This window comes from Rattus norvegicus, chromosome 1 (assembly GCF_036323735.1).
Source record: "Rattus norvegicus strain BN/NHsdMcwi chromosome 1, GRCr8, whole genome shotgun sequence".
In the NCBI taxonomy this organism is placed as follows: domain Eukaryota; kingdom Metazoa; phylum Chordata; class Mammalia; order Rodentia; family Muridae; genus Rattus; species Rattus norvegicus.
In genome coordinates, this window is record NC_086019.1 from 185,642,068 (window position 1) to 185,662,236 (window position 20,169).

The following is a 20,169-nucleotide window of genomic DNA, read 5'->3' on the forward strand; positions in this document are numbered from 1 at the left end:
GCCTCAGTCCAGCTCCCAGCACCCACATAGTGGAGCACAGCCATCAGTGACTCCAGTTCCAGGGGATTCAAAGAGTCACTTCTAGTCCCCCCCACAGGCCCTATGCACTAACTATCACATGAGTGGTGCACTTATGTACACACAAGCAAACATTCATACACACAAAACAATAAAGCAGGTACTGTGTAGAAGAGGACAGAGAAGGCTAAGGAAAGAGTATTTTTATGCTACAGCTCCCTCTTACGACCAAAGAGGAGCAACGAGAATCTGCTGGAAATGGGGCAGAATGTGAGCTCTTTCATGCCCAGTTCTATGGCTCAGGAAAATTAGTCTCTTAACTCTCATATAACCACCGGCTGACTGGGAACACTGAACAAGAATGGATGTGATTTTTTTACACTGCATGGGGAGTTGGCCAAACTGCATGGTAGTATCCTGTAACTTGATGTTTTACCTGAAACACTGCGATTTTAAAGCATTTTGTTAGAGAAATCTATGTAGTACAAACACTAGTCGACATTTAAAACACTGGTTTGGCAAGGGGGAGAAAAGAGGAATATGTCTTGAAGAAGGCATCATGTAATAAATTTATTATGTTTTGTTACATTTTCCAGTTTTCTCTTAATTCCAACTGTATACTATACAACCAACTGCTGTCTCAGAAATAAAACGTTTTCAACATAAAAATATAAATTCTGCTTCTTAAAAGTGCGTACACCTTGAATAATAAAATATACAAATAAATAAACAGAAGGCAGTGACACACCTCATGCACTTGGCCTAACATAATTTAAAATGCAGGATACACTTTCTTCCAGCCTGCAGGAAGGATACTCTGCCGTCCTTTTACTGCAAAATTAAATTTATACAGAGCTCACTAATGATGGCTCATGAATGACAGACACCAAAGCATTTTGTGTACAGTGATATGACATGCAGCTTTTAAGACGAGAGAAATACACGCTGGTGCAAAAACACAAGAGAATCAAAACAAGACAAAACAAAAAACAAAACACAACACATTTTGGTAATGGGGCCTGAACTCAATTTTAACCAGTGGTGAGAGGCACAGTTGGTGAGCAGACCTACACAGAACATAAATGCCTACAGGAAAAACCAACAGAACTACAAGCACAGAAACACAGTCCCCCAGTCTGGAATAGCACCTAGCAAAGTTCACGCTGCAGAGTTCATAGCAGCAGAGAGCTCGACTCTGGGAGGCTGTGCCAAAGCTGTCCCAGCTCTGATGTTTTCCTGATAGCCTTAACATATGGGCCATGTCAGATGAACTCTGTCGGCAGCCTGATGCTCAATGATGAGGGCACACAGCAGTGGAGCACTCGAAGATGTACAGCGCACCTGGCTCACCACAGATCGAAACCAAACCTCATGTGCCTCTGTAAGTAACATACACTACCAAATTCCTGGTATTACATGATTTTTTTTTACATGAAAAAACATCAACAAGGGCTCCAAAATAATTTGAATAAAATGTTTCACATTTGTTTTCAAACTATAAAGGATTCCAAAAACTATGTTCCAAGTAGGAAAGACCTAGAGGGGAGTGAACCTGAGCGGGAGGCCCAGTGCTACCTGTGGTTTACAGCCGCGCTGTCAGAAGCAGGGCAGGGTTTGCGAGGCTAGGCAGGAAACTTTCTACTGTCTTCTACCACATTTTTTTTTTTCCTTTTTTCTTTTTTTCGGAGCTGGGGACCAAACCCAGGGCCTTGCGCTTGCTAGGCAAGCACTCTACCACTGAGCTAAATCCCCAACCCCTCTACCACATTTTTTAACCTGGAGTGACTTCCCTCTCCTGCACAGGTCGGTCTCTGCCCCACAGTAGAATCTGGAGAGAGGCTCTGGGAAATAATTCAGACCCCTCAGGGCACTCTGCCTGCCACCAGCAAATAAGAACAATCCCTAGACACACCAAGCATAAAACACTTCACATTTCTAAATCAAGCCTTGAAGTCAGAAAGCCCCCTAACACACACACACACACACACACACACACACACACACACACACACACACACACACACACACACACACACGATTCCAAGCCAAGGATGGACACCTTTTAATTTTCTTGTCCAGAACAATTGGAGTTCTTCCTGAGTACCCTCCATGGCAGTGATGATTCTCGCCATAAACTGTTGGCAAAAAGATGGTGTACCAAATCCTTCACTTCTGACTGCAAACAAGAAAGGAAAGTCACAGAATCCAGGCAGTGCTAATTGGCATCAAAAGCCTGGGAGCTGCCCAGGCATTCCAAGTCCCTTGGTGATACTAGTGACCTCAGGTGAACCCTCCAGAATAGGCCCGGGAAGAGTCTATTGAGATTTGAAGACACCTCTTACATATGCTGTGAAGCTCCTGTCCCTGCCCCTACTTGTGCCCCATGGCAAACAATGATTTTAAATAAACATGAAATGGATCTAAACCCGAGTCCACTGTACAACACTATCATACATTCCACATGCTTCATCTTACTGACACCAGTAGGTAGGAAGCTCCAAAATCTTCCTTAGCAGCTCCAAGTCTCTACAAAAGCACTTACAAATGGTTAGCACTGGGTAAAGCCACATCTCTCCATGTGATGATGAAAGAAGATTAGAAGATATAAAAAAGTAAAATCTATAGAAAATGGCAGGTTATTTCTTAGAACAAAATACTTTAGGAAAGTCTTCAGGCTAAATACAGTATATACACCAGTGTATGTTCAACATGTCCAATCCACTCCCGCTTGCAAAATACTCTTTTATACACAGTCTCAGCAAGGACCAAGGAGATTAGCAAAGAAACAGATGCAACCTGAACTCACATCCACGCTGATGATGAAGCCACATTTTAAAACTCAAAAATACAACTCCGGAACCTAAGAGTTGACCCAACGTTGAGTGTAGTTCTCTGTGTCTTTTTGACCAGCTGCTTGCACAGGTAGTATGAGCATGCTTTCTGAGCTGGACGGTGGGCATGCACAATCGTTTTCCTTACTCAGGAGTAAAAATGATTGGTCATGCTCAAAAGGCAGCTGCAAAAACAGCGTGGGGTCTGATCAAAAGGCAGCATGGGACGCTGAGCAGTCAGTGAAATAAAAGCATCATGTCCCACCTGAAAGGTGTAGTCAGGTTAAACAGCACTGAACCCTTTTGAAAACCACAGCAAAAGCAGCCTGCACACTAGCAGCTAAATTGTTTTTATAGTACGCACTGGTTTGTCAGTAAATTTTGCCGTTTTCAACCCCAAAATACAAGCATCAATGCACCTCCAAAATGTGTTTTAAGGAAACTGTGCTTATGATTTCCAACCTAGCTCAAAATCCGACCCAGAACACTGTCTTTGTATTCAAAGGCAATCTCCAGAGGAAACTAACTTCAGCTACTTAGTGATCTGTCAAAATGAAACGTGGTATCGCATGTCCATCTACTCCAAGAGGATACTTGAAATGAGCTTTCTTCATAACTCTTTAATACGTATTCCCTTAAGCTGCCACTACTGTTCCCTTTTCATACCAATCCTGTTAGTTTTATGATAGTTAATTTAGAGGGATTGACAATGCCTCCCAGCCCTCAATAACTCCACATCCATCTCATACATAGCGGGTCAGTTCTGCTGGGAAGCAGACAGTTTGGTCTGAACCAGTGATGAACAAGCTACAGCCACAGCTACTGCTGAAGCTTCCTGCTTGACTCTACATGCAAAGCAGGCCCAAATGAACGAATGACTAAAGAAGGATTCCATGCGTTCAGGGCGACCTTATCGCTGCACAACTGTGGCACCACACAGCTATCCCACACTGCTCCACAGATCTGCACAGCACTACTGACTCTTAAGCGGACTTTCATTGCAGCATGAGAAAACACAAATGAGGTTGGCCAGGGTCCTAAGTGACAGGAGCGTATGAGCTTCATGCTTCCACATCATCTGAGGAGTTGTGAAGGCTGGGTGGAAGGGTGACTTAAGGAATGGTGCAGCTTCGTGCACACAATGTTTACAGGAAAAGAGAGCAAGAACAAAGGATTTTTATTTAACAGCAAAACATTACCAATGTATCACACTGTTGGTTGGTGCTGTGTGCCTCCTGGGAATGATTGCCCTAACAGGCTAAGCAGAAACTCAGGCCTACCATCTGAGTTTGCCCCCAAAGTACACATGTTCACTGCCCAAATCACTGAGAGAAAGATTTTAATAACCAAGTCCCTAATCCTGCCACAGAACTGAATGAACCAAGTGATAATATTCTCATACGTTATTTCACTGCAGGCTGCACTTCAAAGTAGTATTTTCTGTGTCTTAAATATATATCCCAGCAGTCAGGAATTAGATTTTACCATTTTCCAACCTCACACAAGCTTCACAGCCTAGACAATGCAATGACACTTCCTGATTTTTTCTACTGAATTAAATATGAAGCACTAAACTCCATATGCATGTAGCTTTTAGATTTATTATATTATAGAAAATGTATTTCTATATCCCATGGAAAAGTAAAGACCAGTAGAGGATTTTTGTTTTGTTTTGTTTTAAAAAACAGGATATGCAGGGAAGGAAGGATCCATTCCTACTGCATTCAAGAATAAAACGATGTAGTGCTGTGAAAATTAAGCTAGTTTCTATTCGTCTTAATTATGGCAAAACAGCTTGTTATTAAAATCCTTTGTCTTATCACACTGTAATTCTAAGACTGTTTCAGAGGCTCAAATCACATAAATGCTCAATTCCTGATACTGATGGTCTCAACACTTGGTGCTTTTTCAGGAAAAAATAAAATAAAATAAAACAAGATTGGTGGCTAAACTCTGATGGGGCTCACCTTGTGCCACTGAATACATCATGACTCCAAGGTAGCTGTCATCTCAGTTACACCAAGGCAAGACAGAGAGAGAGCTTTGATGCTTTGGGAAGCCACAATGGGGCTTGGGGGTTGTGGGGTGGGGGAGTATAAAAGCAGCCAGTACAGGACTGAGTGTCGTGGGTACTGGCTCACAGACACTGGATTGGGTAGAGAGCATTGTGGTAATGTGCATAAGGCTAAACAACTAAGCCTCAAATACCACAAGAGCTGAAAATTCCACCCTCAACCTGCAAGCTACCAGCTAATGTCCCATTAGCAGCAAAATAAACTTAAACCTACTGGAAATATTTCCCAAGAGGTATTCCTAAAAAAAAAAAGGAGGACAGAAGGACAGTGTAGAAATCAAAACTGCATGCACATACACACTGCAGTCACTTCACAGAATTACTGAAGAGGGAAGCCTGGAAACCATGAGCTTTAGAATTTAATAACTATAAACTCAATGAGTTATATCTAATGACAAAATGACAAATGCTATTCTGAGAATCACAATCATGATTTTCTTGATATTAAAAAAATAAATAAACAAAGAGGATACTAAAAAACTGAGCTGCAAAGTATTTCTAAGAGATTTCTACAAGTCTTGGAAAGCTATTTTCTTTATCTGTGAGAATTCAGTGAGGTTCCCCTTTTCATATATAAGAATGCGATTTGCAACTACATGCCAGGGCGAGCATATGCCAGACTCTGCTTCTGAATTCTGGGTCAGAGATTACCTCTTCAGAACAGAGTAGACATAAATACGCTACTCAAGAGAAGTCGAAAGGAAGACTGACACCAGGATCCTCAGTGCATGCACAGGGCTCCGCCTTACCTCACATCAACATACCATCAGTGGCTCTCGGCAAGAGGCAATGTCTTTCTTTTCTAAGCAATAAGACAAGGCAGTGAACACACACACAAGGGGCAGTATGAGAGCATCAATTTCTAACAGAAATAAGCAGCATCAAGAAAGGAAAATGGTATCAACTCGGGCTTCAGTTTGGAATAAAATGTTTTTCTCTGGGAATCTTTCAACAGCATTAACTATTCTGCTACACTTCGAAATTCCAATGGTTAGCAAAATGAGAATGAAAAAAAATTAGTGACTGGCTTTCTGACAATTCAGAATTTGTCAGCTCTTAGAACATATACAAGGAGTCAAGACAGGCTATCACTTCAGATATGAAAGTAGCAAAGGTTTGTGCCTACCTGTAAAGCTTCTACCTGTGGCAGCAGGACACAGTCAGCACCCCCATGTCACCTTCCTCCTGAACCCATTTATTAGTAATGTGCACCCACCCTAGACTAGCTGAGTATATATACCTGAGAAACATTAGTTAAGATATTGCCCTTACAAAGACTGGGAGATGGGGCCAAAGTGCAGAAAGCAAGTTTTCCCTCAGTTTATTTGTTGTTAGCATCAGTTTTTGTTTGTTTCTTTAAGATCCTGATGCCACTCAACAATCCACAAGAAAATAAATTCTGCTCAGATGAAACCCAAGTCTAATAGTTCACCTGTCTATACACTGATAGCTTAATTGGTTAATAGGTTTCCAAATCCTAGTGTCCAATGAAGTCATTAGAGTTCACTAGAAAGAAATAGGTACGATTGCTAAAGGGACTATCCAGATTATTTTCTACAATTATTCCAGTTAGCTTGGTATCAATGCTTTGCCTATGGCTGTTATTTGGTCAATGGCAGAATAAGGCGACACTTTTAACAATTTGAGTTACACACACACATTCATACTCTCATAGTCAGGCACATGACCCCAAAAATACAAAATAAAAGCATAGAGGGCTTTGGTGTGGGAGGGGGTTCTAAATAAATAAACATCTGTACAGATAAAACACCCGACTGCAGAAGATCACTGAGGTTTGTGAGAAGGCCGTGCAGAGGTTTGCATGCTAGAAGACAGCTTTTTGGAGCCTTTCTCAGTGGTCGACCTGCTACTGGGAGACAAGGGAGCTCCGGAATCTACCTGGGAAGACTTGGATCTGCGAGCAGATAGCAAGGAATGTTTAGCAGAAGCAGGGTCCTTAGAGACAAGCTGTTCCTTTCCAGTTGTATTTGTGTTTGGCTGCTGTGAGCCCGGGGGTTGATGGCCTTTCTCTGCCTTGTCATCTGCAGTGTTCTTACTGACTGACTTGACAGAGCTCCCACCAGCCTTTTTGGATAGCAAGGTTGTCTTGCCAAGATCAGTTGACCGCCGGGTTTCTTTCTGTCTCAAGGCTGACTTAAAGAAGGACAGTCCCTTATCCTCAGACTTGCTGTCCCTCTTCAACCCAGAGCGTACACTTGTGCTAGGTGAGCGCAGGCTGGCCATGGAGGAGCTCCGGACATGTTTGCCATCAACTCTGCTATCCCCTGCTCTGGCCTGATTCACCCGAGGGGAGCTGGGTTTGGAGGTGGAGGTGGAGGTGACACTGGCTCTGTCAGAGCCTAAGCTTTGTCTGGAACCCTGTCTACTCAAGCTCCGGTCGGAAGTCCTGCTCTTCCCAGAAGGGAGGGGGCCCCTGGTGGCAGGGCCTGGGGCTGTTTTGGCAGATATGGAAGAGGAGGAGTAAGTAAAGGCAGAAGCAGACTTTTGCTTCTGTGGTGAAGGAGATGACATGGATTCCTGGGACCTGGGGGATGATTCTTTTTTGGGTTGGGTAGAGGCAGAGGACGAATGCCTTCCACTTGTCCTGGAAGAATCTGCTTTGCTCCGACAGCGGGCAGGTTTCATGGAAACCTTCACAGGAACAGGAGAAGAAGGGGATGGACTTGAAAGAGACGATTCCTGGCTAGCCAAGGCCGGCCTTCCCTTCCGCATGCTCTTCTCTGGTTCAGAAGCGCCTTTGGAACTAGGGGATCTCTTGGTTGTGCTCTCTGGCTTCTTTGTGAGGGAATCTGAGTGGCTTGGAGATTTCACCTCTTTGACTGGAGAGCTGTCAACAGAATCACTCTGGTCCACATAAGCAATCTGGTTATTATTATCAAAAGGATCAGAGACTGGGGGCAAATGATCCCCTTGTGCTCGGTTTTTGCTTGGTGTGTCTACAACACTGGAGTTCAATTTTCCAGAGTCTGAGTCATCTTTGAACACACCTTCCATGACAGCCAGTGGGGCCCGGCCCGCAGCCTTGTGCTCTCGTCTACTGTGACTATCACTTGGTTCCTGGTGGCTACCAGAAAGGTTCCGCAGACTACCAAAGCAAGAGATGGACACTTTGTCATCACCTGCCTCTCCAATCCTTTCAAGAGTGGAGGCAGACCCATGGATTGGGGAGTCCCCTGAGAAGCGGGAGGGAGAATTGGAGCGCATCTGCAGCTTGGCAGACAGGGACCAAGAAGGCCGCATGCAGTTTTCATTGACAGCTAAGGGGCTGGTGACAGAAGATCTGGATGACAAGCTTTGACGCTGCACACTTCTCACGAATGGTCGAGTAGAAAAGCCTCCTGCATGGCAGAGAAAAGTCTGTCAGGCTAAACCAATAAAAACATTTAGTAAGACACCTAAGACAAAGCAAGGGCAAGCCTGGAAATATGACAACCTTCAAAGCCAGCCTGTGTGCTAGAGTCAAGGACAACTGAGTGTTTTCAACCTTTTGAAGAGCCACAAAACAGGGTCATGCTAACTCTGAAGTCAGCAAAAGGTTCTCCATCTATGTCATTCTACATTAGTCAACAAACTTTGTCAGAATGTCAGGCAATTGCTCAGCTCTACCATGTTAACACAAAAATAGTCACAGGTAGCACACAACCAAGCATGAATAGTTATGTTCTAAAAACTATGGGAAAACCAGCCATCCACATATGACCTGCAGACTGCTGGTCTAATCAGAGAATTAAATAAAATCTTAGAAGTTTGTATCCAGCAAAGATCCTGGCACTCCCAGGTGTTCACTAAACATGGGCCGCGAATCCGGTTTCTTCATCTTCCTGAAGGACACCTGGGGCTCACAAAACAAACTCCTTGGACAAAATGACACAAGAACCCAGGACACTCATTGCATTCCCTATGGAAGTAAGTCTGTAACAGGTAACAGTGAAAGGATATCAGTGGAAAGAGCTAGAGCCTTGGATATAATACATGGTACTTTCAGTGCCTGGCAAGTACTATTTCCAATGACTTAAACCTTCCCAAGACAATTCCGAGCTGAATTCTGCATGTACTTGTTACTGTGGTCTTTGTGACTCCTAAGAGTCAGGGTCTGTCCTCTGTGACCACTGAGCATGACTAAATGATGATGATGCTTAAGAAGATACTGATTTTACCAACTAGACTGTTTAAAAATAGATTAAGGCAAACCATTTCTGGGTTTATTGTTAAAACAACAATAAATTCCAAGTTTACAAAGCTGTGACGCAAACGGTGTCTGTCCATCTAAACAGGCCTAGGTTCACTAGTCAGTTTTTAGAATGAGATAGGGCTTAGCACCAATAGTCCAATTATCTTCTTGCTTCACAAGAAAGGAAGTAAAGTATCAAAGCAGATAGAGCCAGAGCCATGCCACAGCCCTCCTCGTTTGGCTTAGTTTTGGCTCCACTTCATTCTCTCAGAATTATCCATCACCCCTAGAAGCAGACTAAAGCAACTGAAAGATTGGCAGCCAAGTGAGCCTCATTGGAAGGTGAGTCACTGTCTACATTACAGAGGCTGAGCTCACCCTCTCCCACTTCCAGCTCTTAGTACTTTGGCTATGCAATCCATCCCATGCCACCTGGGGTTCCTTAGAGCACTAAGGGCTATTCTGTCAATACTCAAGCAGTAAGTGAAAGGTACCAAGAAAAACAAAAACAAAAACAAACCCCACTTCAATATTTAATTAGATTTTGTCCAGAATTGATACTGTGACTATGTTTAGAGTAGAGGTCAATCTGAGCCAACGGTGTCCTCATTAAGCAGAGAATAGCAACTCTACACGAGACAGTCCCAGGCACATTAGAACATGAGTCCTTATACCCAAGTTTAACAAAAAAGTGTTAAAGCTCTAATCTGTATGCCAGAATATAAAAGGGGGAAATAATGAAGTGGAAGAAAAAAAGCCCGGAGTCACAGAGAAGCCACAGTCCAGCTCTGCACACCAACTCCTTTGAGTTTATACTATCCTTGAGAAGACCTGTGCTTTGTCCGTGCATTGCCACTTTGGAAACTGGAAACCAGGACCCACACCCACCATCGTCTTCACTCCTCTCCCCTGTCATCTCCACAGACTCAGACAGTGAGGCCAAGGATGTGCGTCTGGAGGAAGCTGCAGAAGTCACACTGGCTTGCTTGCTTCCTGGGAGCCGGCTCACCCAGTGCTCACACAGAGAAGAACTTGTGGAACCTGCAGAAGAGGAGACAATCCTTAGGTCAGCCAGGGTCCTGCACTACACACATCCTGTCAAGGTGCTGCCAGTCAAGCCAGAGACTTGTCTCCTCACCCCAGAGCTAAACACACCCCCAGAGATGAGTATCCCTAACAAAGATGAAGAAACTTCAGGCAATTCCTGCATAGAGGAAGGTTATGGAAACAAAATGCAAATATAGAATAAATGTTTCCAAAAGCAACACCTAATCCAGGCAAGGGAATAATAGAACAGGGACACACATCCACTCACTCTACAAGGACTCACTATGTACACTGGCAGTCTACTGAACCACCCAGGGGAAGAATGATAATATAGACATTGTTATTGGTAGCTTCAATGTCCTTTGGACATTTTGAAGTCATTATCATACACACACACACACACACACACACACACACACACACACACACACACGGTAGCACAGTGGTATGCTGAATGTCAGTCTGTCCAGTCAATTCCAGGAGTATGCCTTATAGTAGAGCAATAGAGAATGCTCTTGAAATTGACTATATGTAGCAACCTGTGTCAACCAGACCTCAAGAGACTGTCATTTTCGAGTACATCTGAGATACTGGAAAGGCCCAAGAATACCAGAATTCCCTCAGCCAGTCAAGTGAACAGACTACACATTGGGTAGAGCTTGTCTCCTGAAGGGGTGACTCTGCTAGAGTGATGCTTCCTTCAGCTGCTTTAAGCACACTACTGTAGAGCCTTGGAAAGGGACATAGGTCACCATTTCCTGCCTTCCCTATTGATATATATTAGCACATTTCAAGTTACCTATTTTTCTCCATACTCTGCAGTAGGAAGGGTGCATCCATGTTGTATGGGGTTCATTTCTACATTTATTAACATAATAAATTCCATCTCATCAGTAAAGCTAAATCCTCAGTTAACTGCCATCAATGTGTACCCTTAACAGAAGAGATTACTCTTACTGTAGAGAAAGGACTCTCTTTCTAATGGTCCTTTATTGTTTACAGAATGCTTTCACGAACCTTCAGTGTTACAACAAACAGCAGCCCCACTGAGATGATCGTGGGGCTCAGATGAGCCATGTTCTAAGATACACTAAGCAGATGTCAGAACAGCACCTCAGGCTGCTAACACTATTCCTCCAGGCACTTACCCAACTGTTGCAGTATAATTAAAAAAGGGGCATGACTGGTTCCCAAGCATCACCGTTCCGTGCTGGGCCCCTGGTACTCTCAGACCCGGACAGCCGCCCCCTGGAATTAGTTCTGGCACCATAGGGCCATATAGAACTAACCTTAATTTATCTCAGCGGCGGCAGTGGCTGGCTTCAGTTAGGAACCACGCCACATTAGCCTAGCTATCTTCTGGCCCCAGAGGTCTCTCCACTCCCATTGCTAGTCACCCTGGCCAGCCGGGAACCCAGCTACATGGTAATATCAAGACTCAACAAACTGTAACCCAACAACCAGATTTATATGTTAAATACTCAATGTATAATACATCCACACAATTAACTTATAACCAATTGATAAGGATATAAACTGCCCACCAAGATAAGATACATTTGTCTATAGAAATCCATCCCAGCTACTTTGGCAATTCGGGACCACAGGGATCTGGGTAATCCTTCTCAGTCTCCATTTTGATTCTCTCCCCTTAACCTTCTCTCCCTCCCTACAAAAACTTTGTCCCTGTCTTATTCTTTTACTGTCCAATCATGGCCTTGACCTAAGTTGTGCCAGCCCTCACCTGCATAATGACATCAGCCTACACCCAACAAATAAACACTGTGCATAGTTTGACTGGGCTCAGCCCTATCTTTTTATGAACTCTGAACTGCTGGTCCATGGTAGTTCAGAGTCTACCCAAACTTCCTTGACTGAAATCATATCAGAACCCAGATTAAGTGGGATTGTGAAAATTAATCTTGTTAAGCTTTCAGTAACGAAGCTTTCTGAGGTATCTTCTAGACCATGAATTACAACCTCCTGCTCTGTGAAAAAACATCCAAGAACCAGGTTACCTGCCACGGAGCTATTGGCTGACCATGATGGGATAGCTGTCCGCCTCTGGTAGAAAAGGATGTAAGCTGTCTGCGTGCACACCTCATCTTCTGACAGCTGCTGCACATCACTGTCATCGAAGCAATACCAGAGACCATCCACGGAGTTCTTACAGTATGCTGCCAAAAAGAGTCCACTGTCAGCACCAGCAAGGCTGTACCAGGTACTCTATCCACAGATACCATCCTTTATATTTTATTTATATAATTAATTCAACAGCATTTTAAATTGCTCACAGTAACAGAAAGATAGTAAGAAAAAACAAATCCAAATTTCAATTTATACTCAGGCAGAATGTTCTAAGAAATTCCTAAGTTCTCCAATTACATAACAGTTTCATCTCAAAAAAAAAAAAAAATCATTATACTTCTAAGTATAAGTAGGTCTTGCCAGGGACATTGTTTTTTCCTGTTAGAGATACTTAACAATGAATGAAAACACTTTGATTGTCACAAATGGTGGGGTGGGGCCAACAGCATCTAGTGAGGAGAGACCAGGTATGTTCACAATGCATACGAAGCATTATATAACATAGAATTATCTAGTCTCAGGGTCAAAAGGCAGGGTAAAGAACTTTGATTTTTGTTGTTGTATTACTTTAGTGTTTATTAGGGACATAAAATAATATGAAAGGTCCACCGACTGACATCTAATACCTAACATAATCTAAACATTTCATTTAATCCTGAGATTTATCATTACTACAAATCACTCCACAGTAATTTGTACATTATTACACAGGCTCAGAAAGACTGCTTATGGGGCTGGAGATGTAGCTGAGCTGGTAAAGTACTGATCAAAGATGAGGCTCTGAGTTTAATCCCTAGCACCTAGCCTAGTCAAATTAGCAAAACAGAAACAAACAACAACAATAAAAAGATACACAGTAGGTGCACCCAAGAAGAACCCCTGACCTCCACACACAAACTCCACAAATACACCCATACTACCCTACATACAAAGACTGCCTAGCACATGGTCATGCAGTTGAAGGAGGATGAACATATGGCATTTTGTACACGGCATGTGAGTATACAGCATCTAATCCTTTGGCTTGTACTTAAAGCCCTACCATGCCCCACCATTTTCCTTCAGACAAAGCCTAAACAATCTACGTAAGTTCCCTGGTAAACTTAAGAACACAGAAATTAGGAATACACACGTGGAGTCTTCTCTATAGTTGCAACTCTAAGCCTGAGATAAAAATAAAGACAATTCAAGTACCATTGAGAAAAACAAAAAGAACCAACAAGAGCCAATAAAAAAACCTAAGAGTCTGGGGCTGAGAGTCTAGCTCAATAACAGAATATGTGCTTAGCAAGCCCAAGAACCTGGGTTCAATCACAAGCACCATAACACCATAACTAGCCCAAAACCATGAGGCCATGAAACCAAGTCATACTATTAGGCTAGATCAGGGAATCTTATGAAGCTTGCTCTGAAAAAGCACATTATTATCACATTTCTAAAAATATCCATTTACTGAACACAGATGATAGCTGAAATATTCAGTAAATGCTCACACAGACTTAGGGTGGCCTTCAAGGACAAGGTGCATACAATTCTGAGAGACACAGTGAGTGACACCCTCATTAGGCCACTTCACTTTTGCAAGTATGGAACCACAAAGATGAAAGGGACCCAGGTGAGGAATTGCTTCTAGCTAGACAGGTCCCAAAAGAGAAGCAAAGGCTCCAAATGTAGGAGGAAGATCATGCACAGCTCTCAGAACCCGAGAGGATGAAGTGGAGACATCATAGCAACACAGCACTGGCTGGGCCAATGGTGTCAGGCCAGGCTGATATACACAAATGGCCCATCTGGGAGGAGGCTGCTATTCTGGAGAGGAGAGTGGGAGCAGAACTGCACAGCGACACCCACCAGGAGACAGAGTAACCCTGCTCTACTGCTCTAGTTCAGTCTGCTTCCTTTCAGGATGGTCTATTCTTGATTGTGGCATGGAAAGGCCACACAGTAACTAATAAGCAAACTATTTTATAATTCTACTTGCTTTTCTAACTAACACTGCCTAAAGTGTTTTTAAGGGCAGAGCTACTCAAACACTTAGACACTGGCATTTGTCCACAAAAGGAGGCAACAAAACAAGGATAAATATTCAAAAGCATCTAGCAATATGATACGGCTGTAACATTTGCGTTATATTTTGCAAAATTGGCTTATGAAGGATTGAAATGCTAAAATACAAAATAATAAGACCTTTATCTAGAAAAGCTAGATAAGCTCTGTTCTGAAATCCTTGCACAGGTTAGCCATATGTGTACCATGCAGTTACAGCAAGAATACATCAAAGACATTCTAGTAAAGATTTAAAAAACAGTATCTTCAGTTTAAAAAATGCTGGGAGGTGGCTCAGCAGGTAAAGGTATTTACAGCCTAGTTGATCTCTGAGCCCCACATGATGGAAAAAGAACCAGCTGCCTCACACAAGCTGTCTTCTGATAATCACATGAACTGCCGTCCCTCAATACAAATAAATAAATGCAACTTTAAAAAAAGAGTAATGCCAAGGACTGTTTTCTCTAAAGTGGAACTGTAAACCTTTAGAGATGAGACAAGCAATGGTTTACTTTAAGAACAAAAAAAGGAGGAGCTTGGGGAGACCAGTCCATGTGGCAAATGGTGGTACCCCTGTTGCTGGGGAGGCAAAGTCAGGCAGATACCGAAGGCTCAATGCCATCCTAGACTAACTGGCGAGCTTCAGGTCAGTGAGAGGCTGTCCCAAAACAAGGTAGACAAAGCTTGAGGAAGGACACCTAAGGTTGTCCTCTAGCCTTCAAACACACACCCAAATACACACATAGAACAGAAAAAAGGAAATGATAAAGTCCAGCAGTTCTCAACCACCGGGTCATGACCCCTTTGAAGGTCATAGGGGTCACCTCAAACTTTTGGAAAACACAGATACTTACATTACGATTCATATCAGGGGCAAAATTACAGTCATGAAGTAGCAACGAAAATAACTGGGTGGGGGTGACCACAACGTGAGGAACTGTATGAACGGGTGGCAGCATTAGGAAGGCTGAGAAGCGCTGACACAGACTGTGTGAGCACCTCCTAGGTAAGCGGCAATGAGCAGATAGACTCACTAATATGCTTCACAGGCCTAAGTAAAGTTATTCAGCCAAGTTCTCAGACTGGGAAGAAAGCTCTATAATCTTCCCCAAGCTCCTTTCACTGCTCCCAAGGGCTTTTACAAGGTTTCCAAAGTCTGTTCTAAATAACAAACAACACAATATTCTGAAATCTTGCATTGTCCTATTTTCCCCTAACAATATTTTGCCTACACAGTATGTAATAAGAGGGACTATTTTGTAAAATGACTTCTTTACCAAAGCTGAAGCAGAGTAAGTATAAACCAGAAATGCTGGTGATGGTCTTAATACAGCAAGTAATTAGCAAATTTCAATTACTTCTAAGTCCTTCCACTTTAAGAGTAAAGAATACAAAATCCCATGACTATGTCATATCTAAGTATCTAAGAAAATAGACATTACTAGCAATGTCAGAAAATCAAATAAATCCAACTAGAAATAAATCAACACACAAGTGGTTGCAATAAAATTAGATAAACACTGCATTGCCATCTAAATAGTGTTTAAACAAAAGTACAAGGTTAAAGATATTTAAGTTATTAATGTCTTCTGTGATGTGAAAGAACTGTGGGAGCCTCTTTTTCCCTAGCAATTGCTTCCCAGACAAGCGAAAACCAAGCTGTTTTGTCATGAACACACCCAGAGGCTGTGCTGCTCCTCTCATGAATAACTGCTGCCAGCAGGGTTAAGCTAAAAGGGTTTGAGGAATGAGGGGTTACAGCTCGTCACCTCCCTGCCCTTCTGACTGGAAGAGAGTGGGTTGGGAGAGCATGCAAGGATGGGAAAGCCAACAGTCACCACTACCTTGCCAATATGTAAGGGAGTCGGTGGCTAACTGCTATGAGAACCTCAAGGATTTCAAAATACCATCTGGCAGGTACCCCCAACCCCACCTCATCTTCATCTACCATTGTTACGTCAATAGCCAGTATTAGAGTGCCAAGGTCTTGTCAGAAAAACCACTGCACTGATAAATTGAGCTTGTGAGGCACGTTCATCAAATATATTGACGATAAAGGATACAACAATGAGTTTAGAGAAATATACAGCTAACCAATTAATGGTAGTTCTTTTGCATCAATCTTTATGTAAACAGATATCTAAGTGAGAAACCCTAAAACCTGCCTTTACATGGTTCATACATGCTCATGGTTCATAATTCAAGACTCTATCTCAAAAAAATAAAGAATGAAAATTCAGAAAAATATATGTACACGAAGAGTCATCAATATTAGATTAAAAGTTTAAAAACAGAAACAATATCTGTTTATTAACGGCAATGATTACTAGTCATGTCACTTAAGAGAAACCCGTTCTGAGAAATGCAATGTTAGATAATGTGTCATTAGAATATCAGTGTAATGACACGAGCTAAGCCGTTACCAATCACTAAGCAACATCATCTTCACCACCATAAAGGTGTGGCTCTCACTCTGAGAGCACAAACAGGTTTCCAATCTCAGGTAGCTTCCGCCACACCCTCACGCCACCCTGGTTTATCTCCACTACCAATTACTACACACACTACACTGCCCTTAAATTTTATTTGTATCTACATCTCTGTCTACTTGTTTCTACTCCTAGAAGATACATGGTGGGATTTTAGACACTGATGTGAGTCCATAGCAAGCTAACTACAAAGTGTTCAATATTCATGAGTAAAATACACCAGTATAGTTACATCAGTGTAAAATAGCACAAAACTATGAAAAACACTGAACATATATCTCATATATCAAAGCATTACTATGGCTGAACTTTAAAGACACTATGCTCAATAAAATATTGCAGAACTAATAATACTGTGTGGTTCCACATACAAAAGGCACTTAGAGCATTAATAAGTTCACTGAGACAGATTGTGATGGCTGTCAGAGGCTGGAAGACAGAAGCAAGGAAATTACTATTTAACAAGTTTCTGTTTGAGAAATGAAAGAGTTCTGGAGATGGATGGTGAAGGCCAACAATGTGGTCTCAATGCCACCAAACTGGACACTTAACATTGACTAAAATGCTAAGCTTAATCATGTGTATTTTAACCATGATTTTTTTAAATGTTAGTAACTTTTATCTTGGTATGTCTGATAAGCCTATTTCACAATGGCATTCTTTCCACCTTTTTCTACACTTCGCATGCTGAACAGAGGTGCTTTTATAATACAAAGTAAATTTACCCTTAAAAGAACAGATGCCATGAAAGTGGCTCATGATCTTTCTAAGTTAGGGAAATGCTAGAACCGCAAAAGCATTGCATGGCTATAATGGGGAGGCAGCCGGGTAAACAAGAGTGGCTCCTCAGCTGTCTTGTACAAACATTCTCCTATCAGGTCTGCTTACTACTAGATGAATGAACTCAGAAAAAGAATAAAGTTCATGCATTTGATCTTAGACAGAGATCTGAAGGATGAAGCTGTTCTCAGAGCTGGTCAAAGGCACACTGGAAGAGAAAGGGGGGTTCAAAAGCTACAAGAAAACAGCTTGAAAGAAGCGTCAGTACAGACACGCAGCCTCTCACACTGCAGACCTGTGTAGTGCCCCCCTTGCATGGTGCCATGATGATTGCACACAGCATACAGGTCATAGATGTAGTCCTCAGGGTCCCTCCCGAGTCCATAGGGCCGTCTCCATGGGGACCAATGAGATGGCAAGCTCCAGCTGCTCTGGCTTCTCTTAACTACATGAGGTGTCATGTCCAGGCCAGTCAAGGGGAACTTGACCATGTTCTGAAGTTTCATACGCCTGTCTCCTTCCTGTTGCAAGAAGAAAAACAAGTTCTGATGACATTTTAATGCAAACAGATAGAAAGATCAGTTTAGCATGAAATGTGAGCCCTGTCAGTTAAATCACTTTGAATCACCTATCTGCTATTTCTCAAGACAAATAATAAAGAAACAGATTAGTAATGTTAACTACAGGAACAAGCTCTAGTACAACTTAAAGTAGAACCAATGAGGAGCAACATAAGGGGGAGGAACCTCTAGATTTTCATTTCTTTATCTGTCAAGGCTTGGGGCGCCGGGGGTGGGGGGCAACTTAGAAGCAAAGTGACAATTTCAGGTAGTTCATCCTAACACCCCAGCCCTGTTGGATGTCTGAAGAGAAAGTTAACTATGTAAAGGACAAACCCCAATACCTAGCAAGGAGAGGAATCGGACAGTGACCCTTTCATCTCTACTTTTCCAACATGCACATTTACTTGGCTGAACTTAGCTATTTAGCCAACAATCTGAATAATCTGTATTTTCCATTAAACCCTGTGGAATATCCTTGAAACATAAAAATCTATTGAATGGATACTGTTCCTATTTTCTATGTCCAGGAGAACATTTAAAAACTAATCAGACACAGATGTGACAATCCTTAGGATTTATGGATCTATTAAAGGAAAATACACATTCATAGGAGAAATGCTTCTGACTGAGGGCCAGGCTGAAGAGCAGGGACCTTATTTTGTAGTGTAGAGAGAAGCACTGAAGTCTGTAGGGAGGAAGTGGTATCTCCAGAACTGTAAGTGAAGAACTGTGAGCAGTGTGTAAAACACATAGGAAGGACAGAGTTATAGAGACTCAGAAATCAATTAAAAGACAGCAACTGCATCAGCAATAAGAGAAAACCATTTAGTGGCAGGGTAACAGCAAGCAGAAGAAACATACAAGAAATCCATGAAAACACCAAGTCAACCTGAGCAAGTGGCTACCTAGATTAGAGTGACAAGAAGGGATGCCCAAGATGACACTGACGTTTTGAGTCTGGGATTCTGGAAGGAAAAGGTGAAGGAAGTCAGTTAGCATTAGGAGAAAACGGAAAAGACTGGACTAGAAACCTCAGTCAATTTCCACCTGCAGAGCCCAAGGGGGATGCCCAGGCAAATGTCATGTTTCATCACCACAGAAGCCCAGCTCTGAATCTAGAAAGGTTTCAGAATTTGGGCTAGTCCCCTACGTTCCACTTTAATGCTTAGGGAAACCCAAGACTGGGGACTAGGTGTGTGTCACCTTGCCACCCTTGCTCCTTCTTAGGTTTTCACATCTCGCCAACCTACTGCTATAACTCTGTCCTAAGCCACCTCTATGATGCTCACGAAACTTGTAACTGTTCAGCTGCTAAACACTCAGCAGCTGACACGATCACTTCAAAACATGTATTTGGCAATTGTACTTCTATTCAAAGCACTTCACTAAGACCTAACTCTACCTTCAAGGGCTTGCTTGAACAGCTGCTCTCTGCCCACCTCAGCTCCCACCACTACCCCCTCTTCTGGACTCTGTTATCCCACTGCCCTGCTTCAGCCTCTTCAGGCCCAGGCTCAGCATAACTGCTTCCTCTGTCACATGAAGATACAGTCCTGCTTCTCCTCATCTAGCAAACATCTGCTCATTTTTCAGGCACAAACCCTCTTAAATCTGAGCCACGAAGGTTCACTAAGGCTCACCTCTCATCAGTCTCTCTTACGATGAGGCTGTGTAAGACATTCTTCACCTTAGGTGATAGACTTTTGGGGAAAGTGACTCATAAAGCGGTGTACCAAAAAGCTCACGTTTGTATCTACGTATGACTCACCTCCCCAACTATATAACAACTCCCTGGAATAGGGCAATACTGCTTATTACATTAGGTAGAAATACAGTTCTACCTCTCTCACAAAGGATCAATTCTCAATCCTAAAGTAAGCACACTAAAATGTAAGCAAAACACTTACAAGTCTAAAGCAAACCCTCAAGAATGAAGTAAAACATGTTCATGAAGTACAATGTTCAAGACTTAAAGGATCATGGGATACTCAAATTTTTCTTTAGAAAATATGACCACAGATAAGGTCGGTCAAACATGTAT

The 20,169-nt window shown here is 42.5% G+C and overlaps 1 protein-coding gene across 2 annotated transcripts in view; it reads right to left on the bottom strand.

Moving 5' to 3' along the window:
• Window positions 1–563: 563 nt before the first annotated feature.
• The window catches only part of Usp31 (ubiquitin specific peptidase 31), a 66,869-nt gene continuing 47,263 nt past the window's right edge, over window positions 564–20,169 (bottom strand). The window contains 4 exon segments of one of the 2 annotated variants that reach the window (NM_001107548.2): window positions 564–8,282; window positions 10,004–10,156; window positions 12,181–12,339; window positions 17,861–18,086. In NM_001107548.2, coding sequence (NP_001101018.2) covers window positions 6,709–8,282; window positions 10,004–10,156; window positions 12,181–12,339; window positions 17,861–18,086 — 2,112 coding nt within the window. In that variant the 3' untranslated portion in view covers window positions 564–6,708. 2 annotated transcript variants of the gene reach the window in all.